The sequence below is a fragment of the Nyctereutes procyonoides genome, unplaced genomic scaffold (genome assembly GCF_905146905.1).
Source record: "Nyctereutes procyonoides isolate TBG_1078 unplaced genomic scaffold, NYPRO_anot_genome, whole genome shotgun sequence".
In the NCBI taxonomy this organism is placed as follows: domain Eukaryota; kingdom Metazoa; phylum Chordata; class Mammalia; order Carnivora; family Canidae; genus Nyctereutes; species Nyctereutes procyonoides.
Window position 1 is genome coordinate 6,177,258 of NW_026575021.1, and position 19,574 is coordinate 6,196,831.

General features: G+C 41.9%; 1 protein-coding gene across 1 annotated transcript; it reads left to right on the plus strand.

Moving 5' to 3' along the window:
• The first annotated feature begins 429 nt into the window (after positions 1 to 429).
• Positions 430 to 12,104, plus strand: SPINK2 (serine peptidase inhibitor Kazal type 2). The gene is made up of 4 exons (XM_055341497.1): positions 430 to 549; positions 1,422 to 1,474; positions 9,707 to 9,816; positions 11,777 to 12,104. The coding sequence occupies exons 1-4, from the start codon at positions 474 to 476 to the stop codon at positions 11,820 to 11,822; spliced, it is 285 nt and encodes a 94-aa protein (XP_055197472.1). The 5' UTR covers positions 430 to 473; the 3' UTR covers positions 11,823 to 12,104.
• Positions 12,105 to 19,574: the final 7,470 nt, after the last annotated feature.

Genomic DNA, 19,574 nt, shown 5'->3' on the forward strand with positions numbered 1-19,574 from the left:
GCCTTCAGCCCAGGGCCTGATCCTGGAGACCCGGGATCGAGTCCCGCATCGGGCTCCCTGCATGGAGCCTGGTTCTCCCTCTGCCTGGGTCTCCGTGTCTCTCCTTAATTAGTTATGATACCCACCGCCCCTATAGCCCCGCCCCCGCAGCCCGGCCCCGTAGCCCCGCCTACTGTAGCCCCGCCCCCGTAACCACGCCCCATGCAGCCCCGCCTCCATAGCCACGCCCTGTAGCCCCGCCCCTTGTATCCACGCCCCGTAACCACGCCCCATGTACCCGCCCCACAGCCCCGCCCCTTGTAACCACGCCCACATAGCCCCGCCCACAGCCCCCCGCCGTAACCACGCCCCATGTAGCCCCGCCCTGGTAACCACGCCCCGCCCCTGTAGCCCCGCCCCTGTAGCCCCGCCCCTTCCCCGCCCCCCGCCTGTCCGCAGCCGCTGGGACCTGGGCGCCCCCGAGCAGGGTTCGAATGGCGGGCCGCGGAGGGAGCCTGGCGCTCGGGGCGGTGAGCTTGGTGCTGCTGCTCCTGGCCCGGGACGTGGCAGGTAGCCCTCCCCGCGGGTCTGGCCGGCCGGCACGGCTGCGGGCGGAGTATCCGAAAGTGGGTCTGGCCCGGGGCTCCCAGCCCCCCGGTCCGGCGGCCCTCGGCGCACCCGTTACTGGCGGTTCCCCGCAGCCTGGCCTGTGCGCGTCTGGGGGCTCGAACGGGGGGCGGGGTGCAGGGCTGGGGGATGGCCCTGGGGCCAGCGCCGCTCTTTCCTTCTTGCTTGGCCTTGGCTCCTGGCCTCTTCTTAGTGACACCCAGCTATCTGCTGTCTCTCCCCCTTGAAGATTTTCTGGAGCCCAAGATTATTAGAATTTGTGTGTGTGTGTGTGTGTGTGTGTGTGTGTGTGTGTGTGTGTGTGGACACGGGGGCCCTACTGAATCCCTGCAGGAAATGAACAGGAATTAGGGATTGTGAATGCCAAGTGCATCAGGCACTCTGAGGCTTATGAGAAAGGGGCTTTAAGTCCAGCCAGACTTGACACCTGTTTGAAAATGGAATTAAAATGGTAGCACCTAATGTTCAGTTTTGCGTCTGTTACCCTGAGCCACAGAGGAGAATATGGTGAATTAGTAAGAGTTACTTCTCTTTTATTTCATAGCTCCGAAATGCTTTTTCAAGCCAGTGTGTTAGGGTGGTCGGTTCCAGAATCCGCACCAAATATGTGTGTGCCTGCTAGGAGAGGTGCCAGAAAACAACTTATTACGCTTCTTTGGGGGTGTGGGCGATGGGGGCTGTTCCAAGAAGCTAGGCATCTGAGAGGAAGGGAGAGGTTGTGGCCAGGATAAAGCATAAGCTGGATTTTAAAAGCCCCTTATGAATAAGAATTGACCTTAATCATATACTTTAAGATGTCTGTCTTCTTCTCACAGCCTCTTTGGACTCTTTCAGCTCTGCGTTTGGTCAACCTTCAGAATACAGAACAGTAAGTAGGAGCCCACTTGTATTATTTCCACTCCCACAGGGTTCGGGTTGGGGCTAGTTTTCAGGTCTGACCTGCCAGTTTTTGTTTTTGTTTTTTTTTCCCCTGACCTGCCACTTTTGAAACTGTTGACTGCCTTTTTAGAAATCAGATTCTAAGGCAGGCCTTTTGATGCAGATCAAAATTGTAAATTTTGGCCAGAAATAGCTCAGTCCTTGAAGGCCTCAACACTTTGTTTCCTTTAATAGTTTCTTTGATGATTCAAAAAGTCCTTGGTCTAATGGTTATGTCTTGTACTAGACATTTTATGAACATTATCTAAATAAGTCTGTGGAAACAAATGAAGACCAACTAAATGAAAACAAGCAAAAGCAAGATTTCAGAGCTTGATGTGTAGCACAGGATTCAGCCACACATCTTTTGTGTTTTGGTGGAAACTCAAAGGCTGGCAGAGGAGAGAGAAAGTGCTATAGTGGGAAGAAGAGAGGGTTTCAAGTGTGCCCTAATTGGAGGCTGTTGGCCTGGGCTAACTAGAAGCAGGCATCCTATGTGAAGGGTAAGATGTGCATATTTGGCTTTCTCTGGTTGGTGCTAAGTTAGAAGTGGGGAAAAACATTAGTGAACTTGTCAGTATCAATCCATCCTGGCCATTTTGGGCTAGTTGTTACGTAGGTTATTGTTTGGCTTCCTGGATTGTCATTAAGGATAGCTGTCTGACTTCTTACAAGTCTGACTTATACTAGACTGGCTTCCTGGGTTGGTTATTCTAAATAATGAATTGGTTTCCTGGGTAGGCTGCTGTAGGTTGTGGATCAGAGTTTTTTATATACATGTGTGTGTGTGTGTGTGTGTGTGTGTATTAGAAAGAGAGAAAAAACACATAAGTGGTAGGGGAGTGGGGTGCAGAGGGATAGAAAGAATCTTAAGCCCAGCACGGACCCTACGGTGGGACTCGATCTTGTGACCCCAAAATGATGATCTGAGCCAAAATCAAGAGTCAGACGCTTAACTGACTGAGCTACTCAGGTCCTCCACAGTTCAATTTTAATAAATGATATTATATTGTCTGTTTGTATATTCAGTCTCTCAATCCTCATAGTGACCTTGTAAGATATTATGTATAAGGATATCGACCTCAAGGGGTTAAGTAACTTTGAGTATTCAAATCAGAGTAGACCTCTCCAGGAAACCTTCCCATCCCATTTTCTAACTCCAAAGGAGATATAGATGCACTTTTTCTTTGTTTCCATTCAACCTATACTGCATCATCATCATCGTTATCATCATCACATGACAGTGTAGGGAAGATTTATTTATTTATTTAAGATTTTTAAAATTTATTCATGAGAGACACACACACACAGAGAGAGAGGCAGAGAGGCAGAGACAGGCAGAGGGAGAAGCAGGCTCCATGCGGGGAGCCCGACGTGGGACTCGATCCCAGGGCTCCAGGATCATGCCCTGGGCCAAAGGCAGCACTAAACCTCTAAGCCACCAGGGCTGCTGCAGGGAAGATTTAAAAGCTTTACACTTCTAAGTTCTCAACTGGGGCCTCTTGAACACAAGACAGTTTAACAAGAAAAAAAAAAAAAACCAAGCAAGTTTATTAAGTGTATCACACATACACACATGGAAGCATTCAGAGATGAGTAACTCAAAGAGGTGGTTTAGAACTTTGACTTATATAGAGCAAATTTCTAGAGACCTGACAGGACAAAGTAAAATGGTTTTAGGCTTCCAAGGGTGGGATACTATAGGAAGGTAAATATATGGGAAGAAACTACAGAGTAAGGTTTGTTTGCAGGTTCCTCTGGGGCCACCTTGGGCGGAGTCTAGAGTTGTCTTCAGTAAAGAAGAAACTATATTCTGCCTTTGGGCAGAAAAGGGGAGAATACAGAACACTTTTCTTGGGATTGCTACTTCTTAATTGCCTTTAGCTCAAAATATATTTTATGTCAAAGAGTCATATTTTTGGGGTGACATATTCTGGTTTCCTTCAACGGTAAATGCTATCTCATCATAGCATTGAATTGTAATTGCCTGTTTGCCTGTCTCCTTTCAGTAAACTGTATACTCCTGTCATCAAGTATGATGTCTTATTTGTTATTTGGTGTCTAATCTTCAGCTCTTAGCAGACCCCAATAATACATTTTGATCAGATGACTCCATTTTTGGGTGGTTTGATATTCTCTCAGAAGATGGGAATAACCCCACCTCCATCTCAAGGCTGGGATTAGGGTAAGGTGAGTTGGGTGCCTAGGGTGCAAATTTTTTTTTCTTTTTCTAGGGTGAAAATTAAAAAGAAATATTATTTATTCATGAGAGACACAAAGAGAGGCAGAGACATAGGCAGAGGGAGAAGCAGGTCCCATACAGGGGGCCTGATGTGGGACTCGAGCCTGGGACTCCAGGATCATGCCCTGAGCCGAAGACAGGCGCCCAACTGCTGAGTTGCCTAGGCATCCTGCTAGGGTGCAAAATTTAAAAAGGCACTCATTCTCAGGAGGCAAATGCTACAGGACTCTGCTCAGTTTGTACAGGATTATTAAAAGAATGAATTACTCGAGATTTTTGTTTTCGTCCCCAGTTCTGTTGCCACTGCTCTGGTTTAGGGTCCCCATTACCTCTTACCTAGGCTAGCATAGTGGCCCCCTATGCAATTTTCCTGAACACTTTACTGTCTCCACTTCCTGACCCCTGCTACACACTGCTGCTGCAATTCCTTTCAAAACTTCAGCTCTAGGGATGCCTGGGTGGCTTAGTGGTTGACCCGTCTGCCTTTGACTCAGGGCATGATCCCGGGATTCTGGGATCTAGTCCCACATCAGGCTTCCCACATAGAGCCTGCTTTTCCCCTTCCTGTGTCTCTGCCTCTTTCTCTCTGTGTTTTTCATGAATAAATAAAATCTTAAAAAAAAAAAAAACAGAACAACTTCAGTTCTAAGTACAGCATGCCCCTATGCAGAACATAGAGACTTCCCAGTGTCAACAGAGTGTCCTTACTGCAGCCTGTCTTTCTACCTGTACCTTCCACTGTTTTCCCATAGCTTATGCTCTTCTATCTCTATGCTAGTGCCACAGTTTTTTTTTTTTTTAAGGTTTATTAAATCCCAGTATTTATTCGTTTAGAGAGAGAGTGCATGATGTGGGGAGAGGAGAAAGAGGAAGCAGACTCCTTCTAACACCTCTCTTAAAATCTTATTCATTTATTGAATTTTTCAAAAGAAAATATTCAGAGTATAAAGCTCTGAGAATTACTTAAAAGCATATCACATCCTTCTACAAATATTAAATTGATTCTAAGAAATAAGTAAAAATGCGAGATGGCCCTCTTCCAGAATGAGAGTGTCTTCTAGAGCTCTGAGGAGCAGTCTGCCATGGATGTAAACTCTCTTCTATAGTTGGCATGTCATGGCATGTAATTTAGAGCCTCCCCTGATGGTGAACCTATTCTGAATTGTTTTTCTTCTGTCATAAATTTGGGTAACTGAATAAAACTAAGGGTTGGTGGAGGCATAATTTATTAATGAAATTATTTGACCTCATTGATAAAAGTGAAAAGTATTTATTCGTAAAGCCTCATGTTCCCACTCAGAAAATCCAGGAAGTGAGTGGCCTAAATTTAATAAAGTTAAATGGTGGATAGCCAAAGTTAGCTTTGAAATCAAGAGAATGAGACTGGAAACAGACTGGAATACCACCATTGTCTTCCAGCTGGCTAGATACCTTGGGATCTGAGAGACATCAAAGATCTTCTGCTTAAAAAACAAAACAAAACAAACAAAACTTCCTTACCAGCCTGTTAGTGCTCCTCAAAATTCATATGTTAGTCATTCTTTGAGACGAAAGCATTTGAAAGCTTCTGTTGAATATAAAAAACCCTAAGACCTTCAGGCTAAATAGATTGATTTTAATTAGTTGTTTATCTAGTCAGTCAGATAGTGGGCATAGGCAAGAAGTGTTTTAGTTAAAAAAAGGGAGGCAGGAAAAGTCTAGAGCAGGAGCTCCCTGAAATTGTGTGCCAAATTGTGTATCTCAGTGTATTCCCCTTATCTTCCAAACGTAGTCTAAGTGGATTGGATGTCAAGATGATTGGGAACAGCAGTTCCTAAACCCAGTCCTAGCTGAATCAGAATTCAGGGGTCTCTAGACACATGGATTCTAACCCTGGAGATGCTAATTGAATCTGGCATGAGGTCCCAAATCAGTGTTTTCTTTCTTTTCTAAGTTTTATTTAATCCATTTAGTTCACAGTGTAATATTAGTTTCAGGTGGACAATATAGTGATTCAGCACTTCCATACAACACCCGGTGCTCATCACCACAAATGCACTCCTTAATCCTCATCATCTACTTCATCTACTTCACAGCCACCTTTCCCCACTAGCCGCCCCCCCCCGCCCCCGCCAGCCCCAACCTCCTCTCATCAGTTTGTTCTCTGTAGTTAAGAGTCTGTTTCTTAGTTTGCCTCCCTCTCAGTTTTGTTTTGTCTTTCCTTTGCTTGTTGTTTTGTTTCTTAAATTCCACATATGAGTGAAATCACACAGTATTTGTCTTTCTCTGACTTCTTTTGCTCAGCACAATACTCTCCAGCTTCATCCATGTCATTGCAAATGGCAGTAAATCAGTGTTTTTAACACGCTTCTGAGGTGATGCTCAGGCAGCCCTGTGTGGGTCCACTGGGGCTAGTTGTTAACACTAAACACTCACTGAACACCTTCCTCTTAAGCAACTCACAAATGACCCTCTTCCTTCTCTCTGAACAATTGCCACAGCATAATGACCATTTCCTGGCTGTAGGTAGCCTACCCTCTTATTTGTATACCAGTAGACTACTTCCCATCAGTAGAGTTGTATTCTTACCAAGACTTAAGTGTGTGTGTTCACAAGCCTGTTGTGGCAGTTACCAGTCTCATTTTAACTAAAAATGTAAGGACAATAAAAACATGAGTATAAAGAAATAAAGTCATAGATTATATGAGGACTGAATTGAATGCTTTTGAAAGACTTGGTAAAAGACATATTGTTAAAAAAAAGTTGCTGTCGAGTTAGGTGTATGTGAAACAACTGTAAATAACAGTAACAAGATTTTTAAAAATTGTATATTACATTGTTTTAAATTCTCATAGTATTTTTTTTAAGATTTTATTTTTAAGGAATTTTCTACAACTAGCATGGAGCTTAAATCTACAACCCCAAGATCAAGAGTTGCATGCTCTACCAACTGAGGCAGTCAGGCACTCCTTAAATTCTCACTGTATTTTAAAATAATGGTTCTCAGCTGGGGGCAGTTTTGCCCTCCAGCAGACATTTAGACTGTTATTTTGATCATCATGATTGGGGAGTTGATACTGGCATCTAGTGGATAGAGAACATCCTACAACATACAGTCCAGCCTCCCACTCCAAAGAATTATCTGGTCCAAAATATAAACTGTGGTTGAGTAATCATGTTTTAAAGAAAGGAAAACAGTGTGTACTTGTGTGTACTTATTATGGGTATCATTTTTGCAGTGATAGCACACAGAACTCCTAATTATAGTTGACTCTTGAACAATATGGGGATGGGGATGCCGACCCCCCCCATAGTCAAAATTCTAAGTATAACTTTTGACTCCAAAATTTAACTGCTAATAGCCTACCATTGACCAGAGGCCTTACTAATAAATAAAGACTTGATTAGGGGCACCTAGGTGACTTAGTTGGTTAAGCTTCCTGACTTTATTTTGGCTCAGGTTATGATTTCAGGCTCACGGGATTGAGCCCCTCATTGGGTCATTGGGTTCGACACTCAGTGGGGAGCCTGCTTAAGATTCTCTCTCTTCCTCTGCCCCTACCCCATTCCTCCCTCTCTCGTCCTCTCTCTCTCTCTCTCTCTATTAAAAAAAAAAAGAGTTGATTAATACACATTTTGTATGTGTTACATTCTTAACTTGGTATTTTTGTAAGAGAAAATAAAATTTTATTAAGAAAATCCCAAGGGAGACAAAATACATTTAAATACATGTTGTTCAAGGGTCAGCTGAAGTTGAAACATTCAAAGGAAAGATCTCTTGTATCAGGATTAGATTCAGCTGCAAGTAACAAGAGACAAAATAGGAGCACACAGTGCTGCCATCCTAGATTGTGCCCTTTATCCTCCTGATGTATAAGATAGAGATTAGAGCTCCATGCACCCAGAAACAGGATGGAGGAATGGACAGAGAAAAAAAATTGAGGGAAACAAAGGACAAGTAACTGCTTTCTCTTAAAGGACATTCCCAGAAGCTACTGCACAGTAATTCCATGTATATCCCTAGCTACAAGGAAAATTATATTATAGTAGCATTACAGGTGGCCCTATGTGTCTTATACCCAAAAATTGGAAATTTTGTTTTTCATCTATGTGTTTTATGATAAAATGTTTAGGGTATATATATATACATATATGTGTGTATATATACATGTGTATGTGTATGTATATATGCACATACAGTTATTGTTTCCTTGCTTTAATTGATTTTATCAACTAAACGACCAACTACCACTTGTCCCAATCTCATTGGATAAGAGGGCATCCACTCTGCCTGTGAGAGCAGCCTCACAAGGCATCATCTTAATGAGCTTTGGGCAGCATATCAGGCTCCTGAATGAGGGCTAAATGAGAGAATGAGAAGGGTCAGCAAAACCTCTTTTACTTTAGATTTTAATCCATGGCCATCCCTACTTAGGTCTTTATAAATCCAGATAATATCAATAGAAAAATGCACTGCCTTTATTCAGAGTGCTAAACCAGGATGACTTCTTTTATTCTGAAGTGAAAAAAGTGATTACCATTTACTAAAACAAGTATATATATAAACATATGTCTATAAAATAGAAATATAGTGGACCATATATTTGACCTTTGTTAAAGTGAGACTGCACACCATAGTCTGATCGCTGTGACCACATCTAGTCCTGGCCCTGCTGGAGATTAGCAGCTGTGAGAAAGATATATCATTTGTCTAGCCTCAAATCCATCTAATCACAGGGTTGAGTTCCATGATGCCATGTCAGTTTCTTAGGGCTGCTGTACTAAAGTTCCACAAACTGGAGGACTTGAACAACAGAAATTGAATGTCCCACAGTTCTGGAGGCTAGAAGTCCTAAATCAAGGTGTTGGTAGAATTGGTTCCTCTTGAGGGCTGTGAGGGAGAATCTGTTCCATGCCTATCTCCCAGGTTCTGGGAGTCCCAGATGTCTTTTTGCTTGCAAATGGCATTCACTTTGTCTTCTCATGATCTTCCCTCTGTTTTGATTCTATGTCCAAATTTTCGCTTTTTATAAGGACACCAGTCATATTGGATTAGGGTCCATTCTACGGACCTCATTTCAACTTAATTTCTTATATAAAGACCCTGTTTCCAATAACGTCACATTCTGAGGTGCTGGTGGTTACAACTTTAACTTAATCACTTTTTGAATGGGTATAATTCAATCCTTAACAACCCCTAAGGAAGGTCTAATTCTGAACCTGCTGTTTTCTTTGGTGCTGTTGGTTAAATGCCAGTATCTTAAAGGTCCAGACTAAAAGATTAGATTCCTGAGTTTATCTTGACATCATGCCAAGGGATTAATTAAGATGGAATGTAACAACATTCGTTTGGAGTTAATAGTAAAGTACAAATTACAAAGTGGGTATGATGGTGTGTCTTGGACTTTCATTTAAAAATCAGCCAGACTGGGGTGCCTGGGTAGCTTAGTCAGTTCGGTGTCTGACTTTTGATTTTGGCTCAGGTCATGATCTCAGGGTTGTCAGGTCAGATCCTGCATCGGGCTCTGCACTGGGCATGAAGTGTGGTTGAAATATTTTCTCCCTCCCTCTCCTTCAGGGTCCTCTAAAAAAAAGATAAAAATAAATAAATAAAATAACCAGACCGAGGTCCTTTTCTTACATAGTAGGTGTTAAACTATTGCTTCAATATTGCACCTGATTTTTGCATTAAAAAAATCTTTCTTGGGCAGCCCTGGTGGCCTGGTGGTTTAGTACTGCCTTCAGCCTGGGGCATGATCCTGGAGACTCAGGATCGAGTCCCACATTGGGCTCCCTCCATGGAGCCTGTTTCTTCCTCTGCCTGTGTCTGTGAGAAATAGAACTATTTTTGTAGGATGTTTCTAGGAAATCTAGGAGACTTGGGACTTTGTCTTACCCTCAGCTATTTTGTGATGAGAATGTCTCAGTTTTGTAATTTCTGTTTTTCTTTCTCTTTTCTAGCCAAACTGCAATCAGTATAAATTACCAGGATGTCCCAGAGACTTTAGCCCTGTGTGTGGAAGCGACATGTCCACTTACCCCAATGAGTGTACTCTGTGCATGAAAATCAGGTAACATAGTTATATAGTATAGACTGGTCAAGTTTTCCTTAGTCCTTTTCTTGATTTTTGATTACTTAGGAAGTAGCAATTCTTTTCTTGGATGTAAGGATCAAATGTGACATAATAGTTCTGTTTTCAGACTGACATTTAAAAAGGCAGAATCAGGGATGCCTGGGTGGCTCAGTGGTTGGATGCTTGCCTTCGGCTCAGGTTGTGATCCCGGGATCCAGGATGGAGTCCCACGTTGGGCTTCCTGCAGGGAGTCTGCTTCTCCCTCTGCCTGTGTCTCTGCCTCTCTTTCTCAGTCTGTGTCTCTCATGAATAAATAAATCTTAAAAATAAATAAATAAATAAATAAATAAATAAATAAATAAATAAATAAATAAATAAATAAATAAAAAGGCAGACTCATTCAGTGCATTTCCCAGGTCAAAGTTAGAGAATGACATTTGTGAGTAGCCAACTATAGACCAGATAACCAGGTTATGTTACTCTCCACGGATGGGCAGTTTCCCCAAATTAAGAGTATATTTAATTCTTAAACTCTGTGACATATTCATCTTTCCTTTATTTTTACTCATATTTTTAAAAAATGGTTTTTTAAATAGGCTCCACACCCAATGTGGTTCTTAAACTTATGACCCTGAGATCAAGAGTTGCATGTTCCACTGACTGAGCCAGCCAGGTGCCTCTTGAATCGTCTTTTAAATTCAGAGGGCATGTGCAAGTAACCTGTATCCCCTGCAATATGAACTGGGACATAGGTCTTAATCATTCCACCTAGTAGAATGTTAAGCAATATATGTTATGCTTGATGCCCTTCATGTCACTCACAGGTGATGTGACTCCTATAAGTATGAAGCAGGGTGAATCACAGGGTTAAGATGCATTTCAAATAACCATGTAGTGCCAATATTAAATTCATGAATTACTCAGTTTATTGCAAACTTTATCACACAAGTTAGTCACACAAGAAAGCTAGTGGAGGGGATTAATGAACCACTCTGAAGAGGATCCAGGAAGGAGGCATCACAAGGCAAGCAGTGAGGCACCTCTCCAGTGACAAGTTTTGGCCTTGGTTTCTGTCATGCCACTCTGTGCTGACAGCCTCCAGCAGCATCTGTCCTGGCACAGCAAACTTAAACCTATAGCCTGGATGGTTGATTGGCCTTAAAATGTCTGCCGGACAGCTTCTTCATTTAAGGATCTGCTTGGTTGGGGGTAACAGTTGTATCCAAACATTTTTGCCGCATCAGTTCCATCCACTTGGTCTTACCATAGACATTTTCAAACAAGTTACTTATCTGTTGGTTACAGAGCCAATGTGTGTGGGCACACTCTAAGTCTGCATCAGACATTGACCAACAATTAATTATAGGAGTTCACATTGGCCACTGAGACTCCATCTTGTCTTCCTCTAACTTAGCTTAATGTCAACTGTGAGTAGGAATCACATACAAAGTAGCACCCTATGACAAGGGATGCTGATTTGTATTTTGGGGGTTCATTCTCTGGTGTCAGTCTTTTTTTTTAAGGTTTTATTTATTTATTCATGAGAGACACAGAAAAGAGAGAGAGGCAAAGACACAGGCAGAGGGAGAAACAGGCTCCATGCAGGGAGGCCACATGGGACTTGATCCCGGGCCTCCAGGATCAGGCCCCGGGCCGAAGGCAGCGCTAAACTTCTGAGCCACCCTGGCTGCCCCTGGTGTCAGTCTTTAGTGAGTTACTAGGTCTTCTCAGTATGCATTTTTGAGGTTAGCGCCCTACACCCTAGGGTTAGAAAAAAGTGGCCAACTTGGGGCTTTTACACTCATTTTTTAACCAAATGTAGCTTTAAAAATGTTTAAGTTAGCATCACCTTGGAAGGAATCCAATATATAACGACATGGGTCTTTTTGGTACAAAGAGCGGAACAGTTTCGGTATGGGAGGTAATAAATGTGTCTTTATGGTTGTTCACTTTGCAGGGAAGATGGGCGTGACGTTAAAATAATCCGGAGTGGACCATGTTGATGGAGCAGTCCATAGAAGAGAATTCGGAGAAACCACCTTCAACAGTATATGCTAGATGAATTCCATTTTCCCTTTTTCTCTTTCCTATGTTCTTTTGCATGGGATTTGTTAGCCCACATTTTCTGAAAGGAGATGTGGAAGAGAGCTAAGTGCAGTGACTGATAATTAAAACAAACACAAAAAATCCTTGTTTCTTGGCTTTTACCCCTTGAGTTAAGCTTATTGCCCAGGTGCCTTGTGTATTGCTTTATTTAGCTGGAATAAAATCAGCATTGTATTCAAGTATTACTGTTCTCTCTTGAATACCCATTCTTACTCCGCAGCCTCCTGGTGGCTCTTTTCCTTTCAGGCAAAGGTGATTTCATTAGGGCAAAGTGGAGTCTTCGTTGAGAGGGCAAGATTTATTCTACTTCCCCCTTCCTCCAAATCTTACAGAGTTAATGTAACGGGGACAGTGTTCTGCACAGAGCACATAACCATGAAATACTTGGAGCTGATTTTAGCCTGAGCCAGTAAAGTCAAAGAATCATGCAGGTTGAAATATTTACTAGATTCAATGTCTTCTTTCAGTAGTTTTCTCTCAGGGTTCGTGCAGGTATTTGGCTCCTTTATTTATTTTTAAAGATTTTATTTATTTATTCATGAGACACACACACACACACACACACACAGAGGCAGAGACACAGGCAGAGGGAGAAGCAGGCTCCATGCAGGGAGCCTGACGTGTGACTCGATCCCAGGTCTCCAGGATCAGGCCCTAGGCTGACAGCTGAGCCACCTGGGCTGCCCTTTTTCCTCCTTTTAGAGCAGTGGTTCTCAACTCCAGGGCGATTTTCCCCCAGGAGACATCCAGCAATATGTCTGGTGTTTTGTTGTCACAGTTGAAGGGTAGGTGCTACTGATGTCTAGTGGGTAGACACCAGGGATGTTGCCAAACATCCTACAGTGCCCAGGTCAGCTCTCAACAAAAATTTTTTCAGTCCAAAATATCAGTAGTACTGAGGTTGCAACATCCTGTTTTCAAGTTTGATATAACTAAGAATAAACATTAGCAATAATAAAAGTGATGGGGGATTACTTTAAAATGATGCTTTCAGGTAGAGGATTTTGAATCAAATCCTGGGAGAGGACTAGCTTCTAGGAAACCATGAGCCATGAGGCAAGAGGTGGCTGAGAAAGTGTGTAGTGGAAAGAATATGGCTTTTGGGGTCAGCAAAACCTGAGTTCGAATTCTGATTCTAGCAGTTGTGCTTTGATTTTTTTATATGGAAAATGGGATAGTGCTCAACTCATGGAACTGTTGAGAGGAAACTGCTTAGCACAGTGCTTGGACGTAGAAACCACTGAAATATCAGCTGCTATTTCAGGTACCCCTCTTAGAGAGAAAGAAACTGAAGAGGCAAACCACCTTGCCCAAGTAATAGAACACATTGAAAGTCTGGCCTAGATGCCTGGGTCTCCAAATTCCCAGTCCTCTGTTTCTTAGATGGAACAGAGGCAATAAAGTGGGAAGTTGTATAGAATAAATGGGCTCTAATAATGTTCTGTAGTTATTTTTGGCTTAAGATTTTAGTTTTATTAAAGTAGTATGTACTCTGGAAAATTAAGAAATGCACAAGGATATTTAAAAAGTGGAAGTCATGCCCGTACTAGCCTCCAGAGGTAACCAGTATTAACCTTCTGGAACACAGTGTCCTTTTCACTCTCCCTAAGTATGTGTGTGTCTATCAAATCATACAGACACATAGAAACACACACACACAAAATCCTGTCCTAAACTTGCTTTTCTCCCTATATTAGATTTTTAATGTCAATGAAGATTATTCTTTTCAAAAGCTATATAGTATTTTATTATTGTGATATAAGGTATCCAGCCTCTATTGATCTATATTCGGATTGTTTTTTAGGATTCTCTTGGTTGAAACTGGAAGAATCCCAACTCAAACAGCCTTAGCGAACGAGGGAGTTAATTGGCCCATTGAGTCATATTTGCAGAAGAGCGGGGGTAGCATTAGCCTCAGAGGCTACATTTATTATTTATTTGCCTCAGAGGCAACTGGGGACTCTAATGCATCAGGACTTCCCATCTCTTCATGTCTCATCTCTGTTTATTTTGGCATAGGCAGCTTCATTCTTAGGCTTGCTTCACCTCCTGTGCGAGAGACAAAATTGGAAGTTACAGATTCTATCCTGGCAGCTTCCTGAGCTAACAGGAAATAATTCTTTCCTATCAGTTCCAAGTGACTAAAATCTCCTGGAGTTACAGTCCCAACAATTGTACTTTCTGAAAAGAAAATGACTCTTCTGGACAAAGACCCTGATTGGTTCATGTTAGATTACATGTTCCCCTTCAGGCTGATTGTTGTGGTCACAGGAAGTAAGGTGGTGTAGGATTGGTTTAGCTGAGATGGGACATTGGGTGCTTTGTTCTCAGAGGAAAAAAGGGGGAAAATCCAAAAGGGAAAAAAAAAATCTATAGATGTGAACTATAGGTTGTTTACAACTTCTAATGATTATAAAACTGTTTCAGAGAACATTCTTGTCCATACATCCTTATCACTTGAGAAAAAAAAATACACATACACAAGATGAAAATAGCTCTAAAAATTTTTTAAAGAGAAATTTATGCTTGTATATAGTACACACTAATCGTTTGGTGTACCCAGCACCTCTCCCTTCTTCTGCCCTAAAGAAGCATTGCTTCTACCTTCCCCTTTCCTTTTCCACTCTGCTCCCAACTTCTGGCTGAAGGAAGCTGCCACCTTCTTATAGGATCCCATATCCCTGACTCTGGAGGCAGGCTGAAAGGTGAATGCCTGGACCAAATTAGACCAGTCACGGTCAGTCATAATTCCTACTACCTTGCTCACAGGGTTGGTCTGCAATGGGTTTGTGACCATTCAGAGTCCATCCTCAGAGAAGAGCCCTTTTCTCCTTTTAGGTGGTGAGATTGAAAGGCTGTGCCCCTAGAAGCTGCTGGAAGCCCTAACCCCTCACTACTGAGAAAGACTATGGTAGGAGAGCATGAGGCTAACATGCCCAGGGAAGCAGAACAAAAGACCCAGAGTGTCTTGGAGAAAGTAGACATTCTGGTTCTGGTTCGAGGGCTAGGGCTCCTATTTCCTGCCTTGCCATGGCTTAGGCTTTGTTAGTCAACTTCTCCTTTGAAAAGTGAGCTGGCCTGCTGTCCATTTCAATATTCCCCCCTATGCAGTTGGGTTTTTTTGTTTGTTTGTTTTGCTTATAGCAGTTTGAGTTGGATTGTCTTTTTTTTTTTTTAAGATTTTATTCATGACACACAGAGAGAGAGAGTGAGAGAGAGGCAGAGACACAGGCAGAGGGAGAAGCAAGCTCCATGCAAGGAGCCCGATGTGGGATTCGATTCCTGGTCTCCAGGATCACATCCTGGGCTAAAGGCGGCACTAAACCGCCCAGCCACCGGGGCTGCCCTTAAGTTGGATTGTTATCACATAAACTCTTCTAATAAATTCAAGCAATTTGGAAATATGTAAAGGAAAAGGGTCTCCCTGTTTTAGTCCATTATTTTGGACAGGAAAATAATGAAATGGAAGGCTTTTATAGTCAGAAAGAACTAAAAATAGTGATATTTCAAAAGAAATTCAAAAGTATAGATATGTATTATAAGAATTTTGTTGCAGTATTTATTTTTAATTTTTTAAAAACATTTGTTTATTTATTCATGAGAGACACAGAGAAAGAGGGAGAGACATAGGCAGAGGGAGAAGCGAGCTCGCTGCAGGGAGTCCGATGTGGGACTTGATCCCAGCACCCCGAGATCACAACCTGAGCCAAAGGCAAATGCTTAACCACTGAGCCACCCAGGTGTCCTTGTTGAAGTATTTTTTAATGATATTTAACTGTTAATACTTCCATGGTTTTTTGTATAAACCTTGTCTATTATTTTAAAACATATATATATTCATATATATTTTTTGTAAACTTGCTTTTCTGTCTTACATTAGGTTTTTTTTTTTTTTAAGATTTTATTTATTTATTCATGAGAGACACACAGAGAGAGAGAGAGAGAGGCAGAGACACAGGCAGAAGGAGAAGCAGGCTCCACGCAGGGAGCCTGATGTGGGACTCGATCCTTGGTCTCCAGGATCAGGCCCTGGGCTGAAGGTGGCGCTAAACCGCTGAGCCACCAGGGATCCCCTAGGTTTGTTTTTATATTAATATATGTAGTTTCATCTTTTTATTTTTTTAAGATTTTATTTACCTATTTGAGAGAGCGAGAGAGAGAGTGAGCATGAGTTGGGGGGAGAGGCAGAAGAAAAAGGAGTAGCAGAATCCCCACTGTGCAGGGAGGCCAAGGCGGTGGCACTTGATCCCAGGACCCCGAGACCCAAGATCATGACTTGAGCCGAAGGCAGATGCTCAACTGACTGAGCCACTCAGACTTTTAAAAAACTACATGGTATTCCATTGTATGATTGTGCTATTATTTATCTAGTCTCTATTGAGCTATATTTGGGTTGTTAGGATGTTCTTGGTTGAAAGGAGAAAACCCCCAGCTTAAACTAGCCTAATTAAAGGGAGAAGTGGTTCCTGGATATAACTGAGTGACTAAGCACATGAGCTCCAAATCACATATCTACATTCATTGAGCAAGTTATGATTTAACTTTGTTTCCTCATCTGTAAAGTGAGAATGATAAGAGTACCTACTTTCCAATGTTGCGGTGAGGAGTAAATAAAATAATACATACGAGGTGCTTAGCAGACTTGAAGTGTTGTCTGTTTTAGAGAAAACTATACATTTAAAGAAAAGCAGGCTGCTTTTTCTTTTTTTTTTTTTTTACTTACCCCTGGCCCTATAACAATATATCATGTATATTTTCCCCAGTCATTACATATAGATCTACCTCATTTAAAAAATAACTGCATTATATTCTATTATATGGGTATAACATAGTTTATTTATGCAGTTCCTCAGTGATGGACATTTAGGTTGTCATTTTCCACTGTCACAAATAATGTTGCAGTACCATCTTGGTACATGTATCCTTCTTTATGTGCACCAGCATTTTTTAAGGACAAGCTCCTAAGATTGGAGTTACTTGGTTAGAAGACAAACCAATTTAAAATGTTGGAAGAGGGGCGCCTGGCTGGTTCAGTCAGAGCATGCAGCTCTTGACCTTGGGATTGTGAATTCAAGCCCTATGTTGGGTGTAGAGCCTACTTAAAAAATGTTCAAAGATATATTGGCAAATTGAACTCCAATAAAAAAATTTAAAAAATATTCAAAGAGAGAGCAGCCCCGGTGGTTCAGCGGTTTAGCGCCGCCTTCAGCCCAGGGCGTGATCCTGGAGACCCGGGATAGAGTCCCACGTCAGGCTTCCTGCATGGAGCCTGCTTTTGCCTCTCTCTCTCTCTCTCTCTGTCTCTCTCTCTGTCTCTAATAAATAAATAAATAAAAATCTTTAAAAAAAATGTTCAAAGAGACTACAACATTTCTTCCTGAAAATATTGTACCTATATATGCACTTTTTGTGGTAAATGAGTGCCTGCCCTTATTTTCACTGTCACTGTTATGTAATACATGCAGTGCTGCCCCAAATATGCTCACAGTTGTATTACAAATTCAGATTTGTATCCACCCTTTTTTAAATAATTCCCCTTATCCACTCTTAAAAAATAGTCTGACTGTAAAGATGATATGTAGTAGTTATAATCACCAAAAGTAAGTGGTGAAAAGAATAGTCTATGGAAAGTTTTAGAATAGAAGCTCCTAGAGGAAAGAGATCTTACCAGTCTTACTCATCATGGGATCCTCAATGCTTGAGACAGTGCCTAGCACAGGGCATATTTGTTGATTGAAGGAAGGCTTGGGAAGCCTCATGATATAATGACGACAAAACCACTAACCTTCCCAAATTTCCTTCCTTCCCCCCCAAACAGGCAAGGTAACTTAAACACACAACCCACACACTACAAGAGAAATAAGCTTTGACTCTTGCCCAACAGTGAATTTCATTTGTTTTCCTATGTTACTCTGAAAAATAGAACAGCATAAAATGCCCAGGTAACCTTGAGCAATTCTAGGAGCATGACTTAAACTTGGTTTATGGTTTTTATTAAGTATCCGCTTTACACCTGTTCATTCATGTATGCCATGAAGATTTGTGGGTATCTCTTACATGCTGAGCACTGGGTATACAATAATGAGTAAAAGATACCCTTGTCCATGCAGAGCCTATAAGATCATCCTTTACGTTTCTCTGAAAAGCAGAACAACTCTCATTTCTGCAAACCAAGATTCTTTTTTTTAATATTTTTTATTGGAGTTTGATTTGCCAATGTATAGTATATCACCCAGTGCTCATCCCATCAAGTGCCCTACACTGTGCCCGTCACCCAGTCACCCCCACCCCCAGCCCACCTCCCTTTCCACCACCCCTAGTTCATTTCCCAGAGTTAGGAGTCTCTCATGTTCTGTCTCCCTCTCTGATATTTCGCACTCATTTTCCTCCCTTTCCCTTACAATCCCTTTCACTATTTTTTATATTCCCCGAATGAATGAAACCATATAATGTTTGTCCTTCTCCGATTGACTTACTTCACTCAGCATAATACCCTCCAGGTCCATCCACGTCAAAGCAAATGGTGGGTATTTGTCGTTTCTAATGGCTGAGGAATATTCCATTGTGTACATAAACCACATCTTCTTTATCCATTCATCTTTCGATGGACACCGAGGCTCCTTCCACAGTTTGGCTATTGTGGACATTGCTGCTAGAAACATCGGGGTGCAGGTGTCCCGGCGTTTCATTGCATCTGTATCTTTGGGGTAAATCCCCAGCAGTGCAATTGCTGGGTCGTAGGGCAGGTCTATTTTTAACTCTTTGAGGAACCTCCACACAGTTTTCCAGAGTGGCTGCACCAGTTCACATTCCCACCAACAGTGCAAGAGGGTTCCCCTTTCTCCACATCCTCTCCAACACTGGTTGTTTCCTGTCTTGTTAATTTTCACCATTCTCACTGGTGTGAGGTGGTATCTCATTGTGGAAACCAAGATTCTGATATCTGGTATAGACTATAAATTCCATGAGGTTTGAACCCATATTTGTTATGTTCTCCACTATAGTCCAAACCTGGCTGGGTAAGTCCTTAAAGAATATTCTGGACTTGCCAGCTAAAGTCAGTTCTGTTCTGTTGGCTTTGGCATTCCATGGCCAGATTTAGGATGGCAAGAGTATTTTGAATAGGAGAATCTAAAATTCACACAGCAAAGCAGGCTGAACAGTCAGACATTAATCATTCTCATTCAATCTCCAGGGATAGGGCACTTTCTCACTAGCTGCTGGAGGGAAGCTCTCTCAGGAGTTCAGCCTTGAAATAAGGGCATCTGCATCCTTGCTTATTGGAATATTTGCTGAGTAATACTTATTTTTAAGAAAGCGCTTTGTTTTTCTTTTTTTTTTTTTAAGGTATAAAGTTGTTTTGACAACTGAATTTTTTTTTCTCGGCTAAACTAAACGCTGTTTCTGTCTATGAAGCCCAAGTATAAAACACAGAATCCTAGTGTTTGAACTGGGGGCAGACTTAGATACATAACTGATCCAATGTTCTCATTTTAGAGATGAGAAAACTGAGGAACAATACTCAAAATGACATTGTCTCACTGGGTCTGGTTAGGCAGGTCAAGAAGTCAAGATAATAATTATGACTAAATTCTAGCTTGACATTAGCTTTCAGCTTTGTAGTTTGCTCTCCCCTCTTTGGAAGCAGG